Here is a 19,728-nt window from a genome sequence, read left to right on the forward strand (position 1 = left end):
TCGCAACTTGTTTGGTTCGTATATATATGTGTGTGTGTGTGTGTGTGTGTGTCTTCTGATGTCTATAGAATCGTTTCTCACACCTCTACTCTCAATGAAAGAGCAAGAGCGCGCAAGGTCAGTACATCTTACGCATTATTATACATCTATGAATGTTAAAGATGTCTTCCATAAATCGTATGTAGGTTATATGCCGAAATTTTGACCCCAGTCTAGCAAAACGTGGTCACATATATGATATATTACGTGTACATTTACCTTCTGTACCAGTCACAAATTAGATCATTTTCGACCCGCTTCGACAATAAGTTATCTTTCATCCTTTATCAGTCCGTCCCGATATCAGCATATTATCCTGAGAAGGGTATCCTATATTTACCTTAATTGAAATTCATGTATAGGGATGCTATCGTGCAAGTAGATGTATACATTGTTGTAGTACATACAATTTGTTTCTCAAGAACCCATGCGGTATATCTTTCACGAGTGTGTAAATGCAGTTTCTGTACATTAGAAATTGCGTATGAACCCATGGGCCTAAACTCGTTACTGAATGCATAAAAGTAATCACTAGATTCGCGAAAGCTCATCAGCATTTTTGGCTGCTTTCAACGGAAACGTAACAGCTACAGATCTAACAAACATACTTGAGGTAAGTAATCCCTTTTAGCGATATCTTTGGTTTGCAAATCGTGATAGGCTAGAAATTACGAACCAAATAAAAATGACAACATTTGATACCATTCATTGGTAAAGAGAAAGCACGTCAGGGTTAGATCGTTAATAATGTTATCGATAAAATCTACATACTCTCACCCCCGTCAGTGGCTGCTGTATTTGGAACTGTTATTTAGGTGAGGACACGTACATTTTGCAATCAATAAAAAAGAACAAAGAAGCAAATTGATGAGCAAATTATTCTAGGTGAAATTGGTTGATAAAATATATCATATGCAAACCATGGTTTCTGTATAGAACTGACATAACATGGTTTCTTAATAGAACTGGCAAACCATGACTTCTATGTGTAACTGGCATAGCATGGTTTCTATATAGGACTGGCATGGCAATGGTTTTGTATAGTACTGGTACAACATGGTTTCTATATAGATCTGGCATAGCAATGTTTCTGTATAGACGTGGTATAACATGGTTTCTGTATCGATCTGGCATAGCAATGTTTCTGTATAGAAGTGGTATAACATGGTTTCAATATAGAACTGGCAGAACATTGTTTCTATATAGAACTGGCATAGAAAGATTTATATATAGAAGCAGCTAACCATGTTTCTGTATAAAACTAGCAAACCACTGTTTTTATAAAACAAACTGACAAACCATGGTTTTTATAAAACAAACTGGCAAACCACGGTTTTTATAAAACAAACTGGCAAACCATGGTTTTTTATAAAACAAACTGGCAAACCATGGTTTTTATAAAACAAACTAGCAAACCATGGTTTTTATAAAACAAACTGGCAAACCATGGTTTTTATAAAACAAACTGGCAAACCACGGTTTTTATAAAACAAACTGGCAAACCATGGTTTTTATAAAACAAACTGGCAAACCATGGTTTTTATGGCAAACCATGTTTTTTATAAAACAAACTGGCAAACCATGGTTTTTATAAAACAAGCTGGCAAACCATGTTTTTTTATAAAACAAACTGGCAAACCACGGTTTTTATAAAACAAACTGGCAAACCATGGTTTTTGTAAAGCAAAATGGCAAACCATGGATTTGATGGCAAACCATGTTTTTTTTTATAAAACAAACTAGCAAACGATGGTTTTTATAAAACAAACTAGCAAATCATGGTTTTTATAAAACAAACTGGCAAACCATGGTTTTTATAAAACAAACTGGCAAACCATGGTTTCTGTACACAACTGGCAAACCATGGTTTCTGTACACAACTGGCGAACCATGGTTTCTGTCCACAACTGGCATAACATGATTTCTATATAGAACTGGCAAACCATTGTTACTTTACAGAACTAGCATAGAATTATTCTTGGTAGAATTGGCACAGCGTGGTTTCTATATAGAACTGGAATGGCAAGGTTTCTGGCATAGTACAATTTTTTTTTGTCTTGTTAATATATCGGATTGTAGCTTTTCACCAGATATTTGTAAACAGTAAAATAGTAAATGATGACACGAGAATGACAAACAAGGCGACAGAAGTAATATTCCTTCGTCCGAAGTACCTTTTTCCGCTTACTAGCTGAAAGGCAAAATGCTTCTTTTTTCTCGAATGAGCATATAGTCCATCATTAAATAGCTATGAGTCTCAATAAGTCTGAATGAGCATATAGTCCATCATTAACTATATATGAGTCTCAATAGATTCGAATGTGCATATAGTCCATCATTAACTATCTATGAGTCTCAGTAAGTTCGAATGTGCATATAGTCTATCATTAACTATCTATGAGTCTCAATAAGTTCGAATGTGCATATAGTCCATCATTAAATAGCTATGAGGCTCAGTAAGTTCGAATGAGCATATAGTCCATCATTAACGATCTATGAGTCTCAATAAGTTCGAATGTGATTATAGTCTATCATTAAATATCTGAGACTATTTGAGTCTCCATTAACTATTTATCAATTTCTATTTTTGTAACAAACATCTTTTTCATGAGCACTGAAGTATATATGGCCTGTATTCTTAGTTTAAAGCACATACACACACAGATATCAAAAGTTGTGTACATGTGCAGCATTGTATCTCAGTGATAGTTGATTTGTGTGCGGTATTCAGAAAAACGTGATTGTGCCAAGTTAAATCCATGTGTTAACCAGTGCCTGAGATATAATAATAGGTTTAAACACTTGTATGGCTAGTACTTAGTATTCTGATTTTGTATCTGTCTCCAAAATGGATCTTGGTATCACCCTGGTGGAGAGAGCCCTGACTCCAGAATGGTATGACCCCGATGGAGAGAGCACTGACTTCAAAATGGATATTGGTATCACCCCGATGGAGAGAGCCCTGACTCCAAAATGGATATTGTTATCACCCCGATGGAGAGAGCCCTGACTCCAAAATGGATATTGGTATCACCCCGATGGAGAGAGCCCTGACTCCAAAATGGATATTGGTATCACCCCGATGGAGAGAGCCCTGACTCCAAAATGGATATTGGTATCTCCCAGATGGAGAGAGCCCTGACTCCAAAATGGATATTGGTATCACCCTGATGGAGAGAGCCTTGACTCCAAAATAAATCTTAAGTGTCATCCTGATTGAGAAAGCCATGACTTGATGCAATTCAAAAATTGTAGATTTTATACATCCAAGAATTGTTTTCCTAATTTCCTCAAAATCATATTTGCTTTATTTGATTTCTTCTTTCGCTTCATCCATTCTAAATCACAATGCAGTACAAATTAATTTAAATGACTGTTTTAGGTTCAATCCAGTATTTACTCTATCAGTGATACAACTTTACGTCAGTGTCATTTCGTTTAATTCAGTATTTACTCTGTCGTGCTACAACTTTACGTCAGTGTCTTTTTTTTAAATTCAGTATTAACTCTGTCAGTGGTACCACTAAATATCAGTATATTTCTATTAAATTCAGTATTTACTCTGTCAGTGGTACAACGTTACGTCAGTATGTTTTTGCTTAGTTCAGTATTTGCTATGTCAGTGATACTTATTGGTTACCGCATTTTGTGTGAGAAAATATGAACTAGTTTTTCGGATGTAAATACTGCACGACCATGGGAGCGACCTTGGGATCGACCTTGGGAGTATATCCTTCCAACAAAACGGGTTCATATTTTCCTATATAAATGCAGTAACCTTTTTAATATATGCTCATTTTCTTATTCTACCTATTGCTTAATTATATTAACAAAATACACTACAAGAAACAAAGTAACTGAATGTATGCCGTATTCCAAACTAAATACACAAGCGCAGATTCATCATTACACAACAACATTATTACTGCGCACATAACTCCGCCCAGATAAATTTGAACTTAGTCGAGCGCTCGACATAACTTTCGAAAGAAAATGGCGTGTCTAGTTAAAACTGAAATCTGGACTTTTCCATTAGACCTGGAATGAATAGATTTTGGTATTTTTTTCGATCTACGAAATTTCGTGATTACAGACTGGATTTGTATGTGACAATTCCACACGAAATACATTGGATTGCAGAAGCGAGGGAGATGCATGTTGACATCTGCAAATGTGTTTCTGTTTCTGTCATTGAATGTTTGAAATTATAATGTGGGTAAAATATGAAGTCTTTCAATTGTAATTATCAAAAAGACGCTATGGAATTTAATGCTTATTTCATTTTGAGTGCGGTAAGGAGGATGTAATTGCACTTACATTCGAAATTACAGTACAATTTCGAAATGTGTAATCAAGATTGAAAACCTATGACATGGCTCATGTGATTCGGATTTGCAGAGCTAGGAAAGTACATTTGAGGAAATTCAGGATTTAAAACTGTAAGTATATGTTTTTGCCATTCTTATTACCAGCTAAAGAAGACAGTTTATCCCTTGTGACTTGAACGTTATTTGTAAGGACCCTTTCTGGCGTCCACTGTATAGCTAGCCTAAATCCGAAACATTGTATAAAAAAACAGTTAACGCGGAATGTGCCAAAGCAGCTGATATGTGATAGTCCACGACACATCTGCTTTACTTCAATCAGAAACAAATTTAGTCAACCGAAACGTAAAGCGCCTACTACGCGAGTATACATGAATTGTTTACAAATCAAAAGTGGTTGTGTCTGCGGCTATTGTCTGTTTACAATAGAAAGAAGTTCTTTTATGCACGTGAATGCAATATGAAGGTGTGCAATATCCTAAAATACTGACCGATTCTGACAAAGTTAACGGAGAATAAAATGAGCATATAATAGCATTTAATAACAGTTTCTTTCTGTTTAATTCAGTGTTAACTTTGTGAGTGGTACAACTTACGTGAGTGTTGTTTTGTTTAATTCTTAATATCAGTGTCTTTTGTTTAGTCCAGCTTTTACAGCCTTTGTGTTAGACTTGATTTCTATCAATGCTACCTCTTAACACGAGTGTATTTTTTTTCTACTTCAGTTTCATATATGCTTATTACTGGGTTGTACGTCTCTTTTAATTGTTTGACATACTTTGGTGCGTTTCCTTTTTGTACCAAAATTTAATGGTTTAGTGGAAGCTCGAAAGGATATATTTCCAAACATTTTGTGTGCACTCTGCTAGTTACTTATAGTATAAAACACACACTACATTCATATCGTTAAAGTCTGTTACTTCTCCATTTTCAACTAATGTGATGATACTCTGTTTGTTAATTGTATACTTTTGTAAGTATTTCTGATCGCTATAAGCACTGTATGAAAGATTTTCCATAAAACACACTGCGAACTGGTATAGATGGAAACAAACAATGATAATACCCACTGCTATCAATTTTGTACTTTCAATATTGGAAAATATATATATTGGGGGATGGGGTTGTAACACCCGCAAACTGCATCTGGCTTGGTAGAAATAGTATTATTCTCCGGCTAGCAATCTTTGGCAATTTATTATTGTAGATTATTATGTATTCTGTTCAATTCTCTCAGGGAGAATTTTCAACTTTTCAATTGCGTTTCAAAGAATCAACGTCAATACTTTCTTAGTTGTTAACATTTGAAGCGATTTCCTCTTAGACTATTTATATGTAGATTATTATAACATTTCTAAGTTGTAATACCCATCAGGAAAGCAATCGATGTAGTAAAGGAGATTATTTTAGCCCTAAATGTGATAATACTAGCAACAAAATCTACAGTTTCTCTTCTCAACTGTGTTAACAAAAGGGATTTCGTTGTCAGGAAGTGCGTCTATAATTATGTAACTCTCACGATTTGCATTGTTCCTTAGCTACCAATTACTACCCTTGATTTAATTTCCTTATTGAGTTTGGCATGACACATTTTTTTTTCCATTAGCGATGAAAATTATTTTATCATTGTTGATCTTATTATCTGCTGTCAGTTTGCAAGTCATTTCATGGATAGCGACGACTGATGTTACATTTCCTTTTGTTTTAAACTCTGTTGAGAATTATCTTTTCATATATTGCCTTTGATGTAATTCTTATGATTGTCGTGTAATATCACGAAAGTGTTAAAGGTACAATCATGTCAGTAACTATTCCAGGCAATTCTTATGATTGTCGTGTAATATCACGAAAGTGTTAACGGTACAATCATGTCAGTAACTATTCCAGGCAATTCTTATGATTGTCGTGTAATATCACGAAAGTGTTAACGGTACAATCATGTCAGTAACTATTCCAGGCAATTCTTATGATTGTCGTGTAATATCACGAAAGTGTTAACGGTACAATCATGTCATTAACTATTCCAGGCAATTCTTATGATTGTCGTGTAATATCAAGAAAGTGTTAACGGTACAATCATGTCAGTAACTATTCCAGGCAATTCTTATGATTGTCGTGTAATATCACGAAAGTGTTAACGGTACAATCATGTCATTAACTATTCCAGGCAATTCTTATGATTGTCGTGTAATATCACGAAAGTGTTAACGGTACAATCATGTCAGTAACTATTCCAGGCAATTCTTATGATTGTCGTGTAATATCACGAAAGTGTTAACGGTACAATCATGTCATTAACTATTCCAGGCAATTCTTATGATTGTCGTGTAATATCACGAAAGTGTTAACGGTACAATCATGTCAGTAACTATTCCAGGCAATTCTTATGATTGTCGTGTAATATCACGAAAGTGTTAAAGGTACAATCATGTCAGTAACTATTCCAGATAACTTTATCCCAATTCACTTTGTTACAACGTGAACAATTTTTTTTCTTCTCCTAGAAGGCTGAAAAGTATCAGGTGCGCAATCGATCCATAACTCATTTATTTTAAAACTCCTTTCCCTCATCCAAACGTGCATTTTCAGACTTATCTCTTTGCGATCGCGTTGTATATGTCATCTCCCTTTTGTTTTTAATTTTTAAGTCGAAGCGTATTGTGAAAACAACACCAATCACTATTAACCGGTATTAATAATCACTCTTAATAGGTATTAGTATCCATCGTTTTATGTTTGCTTTCTTTGCATGTCAACAATATATGCTTACCAATGTTGGCCCACATACTATGGATTTCGTCTGTAAAGGACATTGTCTTGGCTTGTGCATGTACGTAGACTTTTCGGTTAACTCTTCTTTCAAGATACTCTATTTTGTTGCATTCTGTCACACTTATTTCTTCCCACATTGATTGCTTTTTGTGTAAGAAATTGAAGTTTCGAGATTATAAACAAAGACTTTTTAAATGCTTTATATGTCAGTCATTTAAAACGATATACATATATTACTTTGTGATTGACAAAATTATCTATTGGCATGAACATCAACATAACATCTATCTGCAACTTGCTTTTTGTTCTCTCTCTGTGCAAAAAAATCCCTTTATCCATAACCCGCAATCATGGACACAAGTCAAGCACGCAATATAAATTAAATATCCATAACACTTCAAACACATGAATGCTTGCAAACTGGTATAAAATCTTATAATTCAAAAATGGTTGATTAAAACCTGCTACTTTATACAATGAGTCACTTTTGGTTGTTTTGAACCTAACATTATTTTCAACATATTCTCTATCTTGCTTTGACGAATGGTTGTATGTTGGCTTGCTAAAGTTGATGAGATCTTAATGTTGTAATGTGAATTAGACTGAATTCAAATTTGTGTATTTTTTCACATCAAATGTATAATTTAATCTCTCTTCACATTGCTCAGCTTGGATCATTTTGATGTCTGGATTGATGTATTATATTTAATAATTTTATTATTTAATGTAAATTATAAATCAACAGTCCTCATATAACGTTTGAAACATCAGTTTTGATGTTTAATGTTTACAGAAGTGAATTGTTACCATCATGATATTTGTTTTGTAATACAACTAAATCTGACCATAACCTAACCTCATCGAAACGTCTAAGCACGGGCATGTTGTCTCTTGCTTCTGAGATTATTGATTTTTTTGTCTCCGTCACCTCTATGCTAACTGTAGAGTTGATCACAATATTGCTTTACTCCATTATGTATGCTGCTGAAGAACTTTAATGCATTCTATTTTGCGCTTGAAGTATCACAATTGTAGCAATTTATCAACACCATTTAGTTCAGAGGTAAGACTAGTAAACTAATGATAACATGATAGTTTTCAGTAGTGAGATATATAATAGGACCAGGCCAACTCTCTGAACAACAGGTAGTAAGACCATTGATCGAGTGGTAAGGTCTAGGAACAGCGGGTGGTAGTTCTGTATGCAGTAGTAACGAAAATATTTAAGTTGTGGTATCGTAACCATTTGTATATACTGAGAGCATTTCATAAGCAATGAAAGTGATCCAGCAGTGATATCTTTATGTTGTTATATGCAGTAGTATGGAAAATGATCCAGCGGTGATATCTTTGTGTCGTTATATGCAACATTATGGAAAGTGATCCGTTAGTGATGTCTATGTGTAGTCATAGGCAGTAGTATGGAAAGTGGTCCAACGGTGAGGTCTTTGTGCTGTTATATGCGGTAGTATGAAAAGTGGCCCTGCAGTGATGTCTCTGTGTAGTTATGCGCAGTAGTATGGAAAGTGGTTAAGCAGCGATGTCTCTGTGTAGTTATGCGCAGTAGTATGGAAAGTGGTTAAGGAGCGATGTCTCTGTGTAGTTACGTGCAGTAATTTGGAAAGTGGTCAAGCAGCGATGTCTTTGTGTTGTTATCTGAAGTAGTATGGGAAGTGATGCAGTGGTGATGTCTTTGTGTTGCTATAGGCAACATTATGGAATTAGATTCATCAGCGATGACTCTCTTTTGTTACATGCACTAGTACGGACAATGGTAAAGCAGTGATGTCTTTGTGTTGCTATATGCAATATTATGAATTGGTCCAACAGTGGTGTATTTGCATTTCTAAATGCATTAGTATGGAAAGTGAGTCAGCAGTGATGTCTTTGGCTTGGTATATGCAGTTGTATGGAATGTGGTCCAGCAGTGATGTCTTTGTGTTATATGCAGTTTTATGGAATGTGCTCCAGCAGTGATGTCTTTGTGTTATATGCAGTTTTATGAAATGTGCTCCAGCAGTGATGTCTTTGTGTTGATATTTGCATTATTATGGAAGGTGGTCAAGCAGTGATGTATGTGTTCGCATATGCAGTTGTATCGAAAGTGGTCAAGCATTAAGGTCTTCGTGTTGGCATATGCAGTAGTATGAAAAGTGGCCAAGTAATGTCTTTATGTTTATATGCAGTTGTATGAAATGTGTAATATATGATGGAGCTGACATTTAAATTGATACAAAATCACATAAACTGACAGACATGTAATTATTTATCAGCTTCTTCACCTACATATTTATTAACCACTACTACTCACCTCAATATATATATATATATATATATATATATATATATATATATATATATATATATATATATATATATATATATATATATATAGATATATATAGATATATATAGATATCAAGAAGGTCATCGATCAATCACAGTTTCAGACAGACTGACAGACAACTATGAATACCTATCTACCTATTCACATACCTATCTATTTGCCACTATTCACCTATCAATCTACCTATATTCTACACATCTATCTGTTTATATATTTACCTAGCAGGGAGGTCATTGGTCAATCATAGTCTCAGACAGACTAACAGACAGATATGATTAGTGTCGAAGTTAACTTTCGAAAGATGTAGATATAGATATATGACTGTATATAGGTACGTAAATTAGTGATTGAATTGATGGATATTTTATTTTCAGGGCCCAGGCTAAATATCTCTCCTGTTGCCTTGTTTCGTGTTATGCCTGGCATGTCACTGCTGAAGGTTTTATGTGGAGTACTTCTAGGTAATCATGCTTGATCATGTTTTATTTTGGTATTTTTGGGGTTGTTTTGCCTATTTGCTTGTCTAAAAGAGAGCCGCCGCGGTTCATTAGAATAATGCTGGACTTAAAACACAAAGATCGTGGGTTCAAATCCTACATACACCAGATCAAGTCCACTGGCGTAGTGCGTCCCTGTGCGAAACACTTTATTTGCCATTGCCTCGGCGCGAAATAGCGATCGATGTGCTGATGTGCCAATAATCTCCTTCGGACCAACTGTCTGACTGTATTTTTCTTTGCATCGCTAAGGTCCCAATACCATTTATATATATATTAATTTAGGTGAATCGATTGACAACATAGATGAATGACTAGGAAAGTATAAATTAAATAAATTTCCTCACATCTGTATTATTCGACTTTTTAAATTCTTCATCCTCCTCCTCCTCTTTTGCTTTTGGAACCGCAAAAGCTTAGTTCATGGACGGTCGGACTCATAATCCTATTGTCCCGGGTTAAATACCCGACCAGTCAACCCAGGTAGATTGCCACATTAAATGCTTGGCAAGGGTGCTTAGCTCCTATGTATCAGCATAATATTACCAATAATATGTAAAAATTGCCCTTAAAATCAGCAGGAACAACAATTGTATTATGTTTCATAGTAGTAGGAGTAATGGTAGTAGTATCAGGAGTAATATTTAATTCAAAAGACATTATATTATTGTTTCATTCTTATCAATTCATGTTAATTCAAGGCTTTTATGCCGTATGTGGTGATCTGTACACATCTGAAATTGCTTGCGATGATGGATGGTTGAAAGCAAACAACAATTGTTACTACTGGAACAACAAAGCCTTGATAACGTATCAAGAGGCCAGACAAGAATGTCAACTGCAAGGCGCAGATCTTATGGTTGTTGGCTCTCAGTCAGAACTGGTAACATGCTTTTTATTTTTTTATTGGTTTTTTTTTCAACTTGGGGGAATAATGCTGTCAATTTGTTAAGCATTTGCTCAGGATTAAATATTAGCTGAAATATGTTTAGCTCTATGCTTGATTTATTGATCATCACAGAGTTTCAAATTCTAAATGTATAGGTTAAGAAAAAAATGTTCTTGGTTAAAAAAGGACTTCAAAAGATTTAGAAGAGTAAAGTTTGTCATTTCTTTAAATTTCCTGATACTAAAATTCAAGTCAAAGTCATAGTTCATTGGGAGAATGAGCCGTGTAAAGGTATGAACTTCAAGATAAGTAAGTACATAAGTATAAATATATTAGAAAGCTGTCTTGGAAACTTTTAATAGTGTGATTTAATTATGGTTGTGTAAATTGATTCATTCATTTGTTTTCTGATTGACTGATTGTTTCATTGATTCATTGATTGATTGGGTGTTTCTTGGTAGTTATTATACTTGTCTCATAATTCGTATGTAAATGATCGACCTATAAAATTGTACGTTCAATAGTGATAGCTGGGTGAAAGACATTTGCACAGCACCGTCTAGATTTCCTTTTTATCTCCCAGCAAATTTTTTCCGGTCTTAATACAAATCTGTAGGTAAAGAAAAGATAAAAAGGTGTCACAAAATTAATCTAAATGAGACTAATCAGGTGGATTGTCTACCAAATAAGAAAAATATGGGGTTTGCAGATCACCAGAAACAATGGCACCGATACACAGGTTCAAATACTGTGTTGTAATATGAAAAGAGAGTAGGTAAAGTTGAGTGATGATTGCGTAGATACTCAATGAAACAAAATGATGCTGAAATCATACTGATACTTGTTAAATAACATTTAAATGTCAGATAAAATGTGTTTTTCGGAAACTAAAAGGATTGTTTTAGAAATGGTGATATATATTCATCAGCACTTCAACGCGATAGTCAATATTTAGATGTAAAATAATCTGGATAAAATGAAAAGTATTTTCGATCGCTGGTAACAGGTCTAATTGTATTGTTTTCTTTTAAAGTTTAAATCTTTAACGTTAGTAGTCATCTTTTACAATTATTTTGCCTCTTTTAGCAATGGATACAGATCCAAACTGAGGATTATCGCACTGACGCATGGTGGATCGGTCTTAATATTGATGGTAGTGGTATCTGGAACTGGGTAACTGGAGGAGGCGATAACTCGATTATGTACGAATTTAACTGAATACTTCTTTTCTTTTTTATTCACTCTTCTGTTCTGAGGTTTTTTGCTTGTTTAAGTACGGAGTTGCTTTAAAAATAACATTTTCGTTTCTCAAAAGAAATGCGCCAAATATTTGTATGACTACTATTTACATTGTCTATAGCAAACTTCTATACAGGACTGAAAAAGTCGACAAACCGTTACTAATAAGCAAATTAAATTCCACAAAATATATGATGTTCCGTTCAAATTTACATGAATTACTTCACTGGTACCTTTGAATTATAATTAAAGTCAAAATTATGTTAATTTATAAAAGTTACACTGTAAAGTTTATCCAGATTAGAATGACTCATTGTTTGACAGGAATTGAGCTGGTGCAAACAACCTTTAAAAAGTCAATGATGTAATGCTGCACGCGTCTGTCAATCTGATTGGTCACCGAATCACGTTGAAAATTGATAATCTGTAGTTGATTACAATTATCATTGCTTCAGTTGTAACGAAGGCAATGCTGCAGCTGGACCTGAACCAATAATGTTATGTTGCCGAGTCTGCAGTACCAACCATTTTGATTGGTCGTTTTTCTTTCATAATGTCATGATCAATTAATTCAATAACATTAATATTGTTATCACATCGTTCAGACGCTACCATAAACTATTTTCCCCAACCACAAATGTCTAGCCGCTACAGAGTCGTGAAATACTTATGCCTTTACTTGTTTGTTTGAATAGAAAATGGAGGAATGAGCCCGATAATTATGACGATCAAGACTGTGGGGCAATGAATGAATTTGGGAAGTTCGGTGATGAATATTGTGACAGTCTATTCGGATTTATTTGTAAATATGTTATAAATAGAAGTAAGTATGTGGGAAAACTTTATTCGAAATATCTGTCAAAAATATTGTTCTACAGAAAATCAAGTTATATTCAGCTTTCTTTACAATGGTCAGGAGGGTTTCATACTAATTTTCTTCTTCTTCTCTTTTTGTTTGGTCACAGTTGCTAAGAATAGAATTACAATACATAGCCAATCCTGCCAGTTATCACAGTAAACATGAATGTATTATTCTTCAGGAAACTTTCTTGTTTGGTTTCTTATTACCAACGATGCTGGATGTCTTTCCTTGAAATAAAAATGCTTTGAACTATGTTCGAAGTTTGTTCAAATACTGAACGTTGGCATTTTTGGGGGGATGGGGGTGGCGAGTCCTTTGACACACACGATTTCGTATCGCAGCTTTGACATTAAAAGAACCTATCACGTGCTTGTACAGTTTCATTTTTGTGCTTGTCTGTGTACCAATTAATATTCTGAATTTTCACGAAGCAGAAAAACTAAGAATCATTTTAATAGAGGTCAATCTTTATTTATCAATATTCTTTTTGTTCATTTTTATCTGAAATGTTCTTGTAATAAATAGTGATTTTTTACCAGATGAGTATTGTCCCGATGGGCCTGGTTGGTTTCCCTTGGACACGGGCTGTTTTTATGTAAGCGATCTTCTGAACAGTTCTCAGCGGCTATCATGGGATGACGCATCCACATACTGCGGAAACCTTGTTCCTGGGAGAACCCCCGTTCTTCTGTTTATTAACAATATGGATGAGAAGGTGATTTTCAGTCTGACTTTATTTTGGTTTTATTTGTTAGTAGATGTTCACCAAAAAATAGAAATTTCAGAACCATCAAGATATAGTGTCATTGGCTTTCTCAAATTCTCCATTATCAATAGAGCTAAAACAGCACATATACGACAATTTAATAAGACAAAAAAATATGCAGATTTTGCGTTCATATGATTATAACCCCTAAAAAAGAATTGTTGCAAAATGGATGAGCGCGAAAGAAAACACATGAATTGAGAGCACTTGTTACTTTTTTATAGACAACTCTAGGTATTTTCTTTTCTTTCATGTACACCTGGATCACTAACATAGCGTTAACATTAAAAGCAACACGCGTTCATAATGTTGTTGTTGTTGTTTTTATAACATGTTCATTTTATTTCCAGAATTTTATTGCACGCCAGTTACAAAACAACGATCCTAATGGCGTCATGATACCATGGTGGACGGGTCTAAATGATATAGTGACTGAGGGAAAGTATACATGGCAAAATGGCACGCTGGCAAATATGTCTTTAATGTAAGTCTTTCCTTCCACAGAAAGGTAAATATTATTTTTTGTGATTGTTGTTAGTTAAATTGTAATTTAACAATAATTGGAGAAAGACAAGATTTCTTCCTCTACACCTACGTAACAATATGCAGTGAAAAGCATAATGGTGGAGAATAAACAGTTAATAATAATAATGAAAACATATGTACGTAAAAACAAACGATTGATACATGAAGCTTATTTAGCGCAGATTAATGGAAGGTCTAACTTCACAGCAACTACTAGTTTGAAATAAACTTTATAAATTCCATTCATCAATGCAGACAGTAATTTTCTCATCACGAATTTGTTTATTAATCTTGTTTATTTTTTATTTATTTATAGCCGCTAGTTGTCACACAGATTACATCAGCTTTACATTTTCTGCTACATGGCTTGATCATGATTGAATGCGAACTACACGGACGTCTTTTTTGTGTGACCATGATAGCTATCCATGGTTTACACCAGTGATGTGTCTCCTTATTTTCAACACGATTAGTCTACAAGCCCACAATCTGATTAAATTCAGATCTGCACTATATACGTGAAGATCTTACAGCAACCACTTAGTGGATACAGCAATGCATGTTTGATTAATGCTTTTCATTGACCCAAGACGGCTAAAAATTTGACATTCTTATATTACATCCTTTTTATCTTTCTTACTGTTGTCAATGAAGTCTATTTTACATTCATAAATGGGGGCCCCTAGTGACCGAGTGATCTAAAACGCTCACCGTTACGGATCACTGCCATCTCACCTCTGTCTGCGTGGGTTCGAGTCTCCGGCTCGACCAATGTGGGTACCTGAGAAAGCTTGCCAGTAGCTTCTCGTGGGTTAGTGGTTCTTCCCGGTGTTTTCCCGTGTTATTCCTCCACCATTTATACTGGCCGCCATGTGTAGCCTATCCTGTGCTGAAAATGGCGTAAAACACTATACCAACAACAACAACAACAACACTCATAAAGGTACCACATATATGCGCGTGTTTGTTTGAATGCGGATATTTTTCCTCAAATTCATGTATGAACCATCAACGTCCATGGATGAAATTAAATAGTGTGACCATGGGAAACCCCATGGTTTCGTATGATCAAGGAATCAATCAAAAATATTTATTTTAATACCTCCATCAATTCTTTATATCCATACTTCCGTTGTATGACGTTAGCAATAGACGATACACCCGTATGTCCTTTATCGCCTATGTCTTTTCTTTATAGCATGATGTTCGTCCATCGGTGTCAATGAGGACCATTTAATGTCATCAATTCACTGGGGGTGGGTCTGGAGATGGCTGATCAGTCCGATCCGGGCCCAGAAAAGTCTGTTGCAGTGGGGACATGGATGTGCAGGTTGCTGGCCGGGAGTTGCGGAACTGATGTTCCTGGATTTGCGTTGATCACGTTTTTCAACTGCGTCCACCAGTCTTTTCTGCTCAAAGGCTTCCGCACCAGCGTTGCCTTGACTACGCCAAGCAGATCGGTTAGCAGCGACACTCTCCCAGGTATCAGGATCAATGTCTAGGTTCTTCAGCGAAGCCTTGATTGTGTCCTTGTATCTCTTTTTTTGACCACCATGAGATCTTTTGCCTTGTTGTAGCTCTCCATAAAAGACCTTCTTAGGTAGGCATTCTACCGGATGCGGACAACATGGCCAGCCCATTGGAGTTGTGCCTTGCACAGCATGGTGTGGATGCTTGTCATGCCGGCCATAGTGAGCACTTCTGTGTTTGGTACTTTGTCCTGCCATCTGATTTTCAGTAGTTTCCTCAGGGAGCTCATATGGAAGTGGTTCAGTTTTTTAACATGACGGCTATACACAGTCCATGTCTCGCAAGCATAGAGGAGGGTGGGGAGAACAACCGCTGCGTAGACTTTGAGTTTGGTGGCACGCTTGATGCCTCTCCTATCCCAGACATTTGAGCGGAGTCTACCAAATGCTATGCTGGCTTTGGCAATCCTAGTGTTGACCTCATCGTCTATGTGGACTGCTTGTGAGAGGGTGCTGCCAAGGTATGTGAACCTGTCTACATTTTTGAGCTTATGGCTATTGACAGTGATGGATGGTTCCATGTAATCTTCTCCAGGAGCTGGCTGATGCAGAACCTCGGTCTTGCTGGTAGAGATGCTGAGTCCGAAGTTGGAGCACGCTGTGGAAAAAAGGTCCATGCTCTGTTGCATACCTGCCTCCGTGCTGGAGTTGAGGGCACAGTCATCTGCAAACAGTATATCGCGAATGTTCTCAACTTGGACTTTGGTTTTGGCTTGGAGCCTCCTCAGGTTGAACAACTTCCCATCCAGACGGCATTTGAGACCTACTCCAACATCGCTGTCCTTGAAAGCATCCATCAGCATTGCGGCGAACATGAGCCTGAAGAGAGTGGAGACTAAGACGCATCCTTGTTTCACACCATTCGTAACTGCAAAGGGTTTGGAATAGTTACCCTGGTCCTGGACTTTGGCAAGCATGCCATCATGAAACTGTCTCACCATTTCAATGAAGACTTCTGGACATCCAAATTTGGCCATGATCTTCCAAAGACATTCCAGGCTGACAGTGTCGAATGCCTTAGTCAGGTCCACGAAGGTGGTATATAGCTGGACATTTTGTTCAAGACATTTTTCTTGCAACTGCCTGGCAGCAAAGATCATGTCGATGGTGCCTCTCTCCTTTCTGAAGCCACACTGGCTTTCTGGCAGTAGGCCATGATCAAGGTAATCTGTGAGTCTGTTCAGCAGTATCCTGGCGAGGACCTTGCCAGCGATGCAGAGTAGAGAGATTCCTATATGGTTGTCGCAGAACTGGTGATTGCCTTTGCGTTTGTAAAGATGGACGATGGATGCATCTTTGAATTCCTGGAGTATGCGTTTCATCTTCCACATGCCACAAAACATCTCTGTTAGTCTTCCCACTAACTTAGGCCCACTAGACTTGTAGATCTCAGCTGGGATGGAGTCTGTTCCTGGAGCTTTTCCACTAGACAGGAGTTCAATGGCCTTATGAGTTTCCAGCACTGTCGGAGGGTCAGCAAACCTACCTATCGTTGATCTCCACCTGTGGTAGATGGTTGATTGCTTCATTGTTGATGGAAGAGGGTCTGTTGAGGATACCGTCAAAGTGTTCCGCTCAGCGATCCAGTATCTTCTCCTTCTCGGTTATGAGAGTGCTGCCATCGGAGCTTAAGAGTGGGGCTGTGCCTGATGTTAGTGGGCCATAAACATCACGAAGAGCACTATATAAATTCTTCATGTCGTGTCTGTCGGCAAAGGACTGGATATCATCAGCCTTTCGGCTCAGCCATGTGTCCTGCATCTCGCGTAGTTTCTTCTGCACAGCTTGGCGGACTCTGCTGAATGCATCTTTCTTTGCAACGGACTTGGGGTCGATGTTGTATGCACGATGGAGATTATGATTCTCCTCTAGCTGGGACTGTATTTCTTCACAGTTCTCGTCAAACCAGTCTTGGTGCTTTCGCGCAGTGACGCCAAGGGCTTCAGATGCAGTGGAGTACAACATATGTTTGAAGGCCTTTCAGCAATTCTCTACGCTGTTGGTATCAGAGTCTGTGGTTTCTAGCTGGCTTGTCAGAGCTTCAGACAGAGCTTGCTCATTGTTGCAGACTTTCATCATGGAGACGCTGAGTCGTTTATGGACTTTAATTACCTGTGGGCGTCTGGGAGGTTTAATTTTTAGATTCATCTTGGAGATCAGTAGCCTGTGGTCTGTCCAGCAGTCAGCACCACACATGGCCTTAGTCACACGGACATCCTGCCTGTCATTCCTACGAACTAAGATGTAGTCGATCTGGTGCCAATGCTTAGACCGTGAGTGCATCCAAGTTGACCTCTGTCTGCGTGGGTTCGAGTCTCGGGCTCGGCAAATGTGGATATGTGAGAAAGCTTGCCGGTAGCTTCTCGTGGGTCGGTGGTTCTTTCCGGGGTTTTCCCGGTTCTTCCTCCACCATTAATACTGGCCGCCATGTATAGCCTATCTTGTGCTGAAAAATGGCGTTAAACCCTATAACAACAACAACAACAACATCCAAGTTGTTTTATTGCGGTTAGGCAATCGGAAGGTGGTGTTTGTGACCAGGAAATCAAATGTTGTGCACATTCTCAAGAGTAGATCTCCATTACTGTTGCAGGTGCCAATTCCATATCTACCAATAACTCCCTTCCACAAGATGTGGTCCACGCCAACTCTGGCGTTAAAATAACCAAGAATGATCAGCTTGTCTGACTTTGCTACTGAAGCAATCAGAGTTTCCTGATCCTGGTAGAACTTGTCTTTAGCTTTCTCCGAGTAGGTCATGGTTGGTGCATAAGCACTATTGAGTGTGGCTTGCTTTTTTCCATGTAAGGATAGCTTCAGCATTATAAGCCGGTCATTAATTCCCTTTGGTAAGATGGAGAGCTTTTTCACCAAGCTTGACTTGACAGCGAATCCAACTCCCGACGTTCATCGGTGCCACGTTCACTCCAGAAAAAGGTGTAACCAACTTCAACTTCAGTCAGTTGGCCCTCGTCAGCCAAGCGAGTTTCACTTAGGGCTGCTATCTCTATCTTGTAGCGAGCAAGTTCTCTTGCAATCAGGGCAGTTCTTCTCTCTGGTCTGTCAGCCTCTGCACGATCCAATAGAGTGCGTATGTTCCACGCACCAAGAGTGAGTGAAACTTTTTGGGTTTTCTTTGTGTTTTGACCGCAAGAATGTGATTCCCTCCAGCCGCGGTAAGCTGGTCCGGTAGATGAATCAGGCTTTTTTTTAGGGCACCTTTTTTGCCCCATCCTCAGGCTATGGAGGTAAGCAGCGCTATCCTGAAGAGGTCTGCTTAGTCGCTCAGACGGCTGCCGAAATCCATTTCTGCTTCAGATCAGTGGAAGACGACCATATGGTCTGAGCCGCCTGCGTGCAGGTCCGCCAATACGGCTGCCAGTGCATCCACACCTGCCGCATCGCAGCTCGCCCATTGCCGCAAGACTTGGGTACGGGTGATGACATAAATGACTTGCGCGTGAGTTGGATTAAAGTAAGGAAGAGTTGCGCTGTGTCAGCCTCACTTTCTCGTCCAGGCTCCACTTTGTCCAGTTGCAAGACGTAGTCAAGACGGCTGGAATGGAGACTGGATGCAGTGGATGACCAAGGCGTCCTACGTGTCTTGCCGTGCTCTTAGCGTTCCACATCGCTTTGCTGGGTCCGCCTTTCTGCCCGTTGACCAGCTGGTGGTTCCTCCGCGCAGTTCGCCGGTTCCAGTCTTCACATGCAGTGGGTGACAATCCCTGACTCACCGGGGGTCAGGAACCCATCGGTTACCCTCAACCCGGTTTGGCCGGCCAGTCGAAGCCGTTGCCCGTGGTGTGGCCGCTACGCATGCTACAGCTTCTTGGAGCCACAGGTGAGAGTTGAGCGCCAAGTGGAGACCAAAGGTGGACTAGCTACTCCCGAGGAAGTACGACTTCTACCCCCCCCCCCGAGGTACTACCCCTCCATGA

At 37.9% G+C, this 19,728-nt stretch overlaps 1 protein-coding gene across 2 annotated transcripts in view; it reads left to right on the plus strand.

Moving 5' to 3' along the window:
• The first annotated feature begins 384 nt into the window (after positions 1-384).
• The window catches only part of LOC149774568 (C-type mannose receptor 2-like), a 31,166-nt gene continuing 11,822 nt past the window's right edge, over positions 385-19,728 (plus strand). Inside the window, exons 1-7 of one of the 2 annotated variants that reach the window (XM_089945035.1) lie at positions 385-652; positions 9,858-9,944; positions 10,682-10,863; positions 11,956-12,071; positions 12,804-12,931; positions 13,510-13,685; positions 14,087-14,220. In XM_089945035.1, coding sequence (XP_089801161.1) covers positions 9,899-9,944; positions 10,682-10,863; positions 11,956-12,071; positions 12,804-12,931; positions 13,510-13,685; positions 14,087-14,220 — 782 coding nt within the window. In that variant the 5' untranslated portion in view covers positions 385-652; positions 9,858-9,898. Of the gene's footprint in view, positions 653-7,121; positions 7,195-9,857; positions 9,945-10,681; positions 10,864-11,955; positions 12,072-12,803; positions 12,932-13,509; positions 13,686-14,086; positions 14,221-19,728 lie in introns of those variants that run through there. The other variant, XM_089945034.1, reaches the window with a different exon arrangement.

This window comes from Sinohyriopsis cumingii, unplaced genomic scaffold, assembly GCF_028554795.1.
Source record: "Sinohyriopsis cumingii isolate HCF-2022 unplaced genomic scaffold, ASM2855479v2 utg000198l, whole genome shotgun sequence".
NCBI classification, from domain to species: Eukaryota; Metazoa; Mollusca; class Bivalvia; order Unionida; family Unionidae; genus Sinohyriopsis; species Sinohyriopsis cumingii.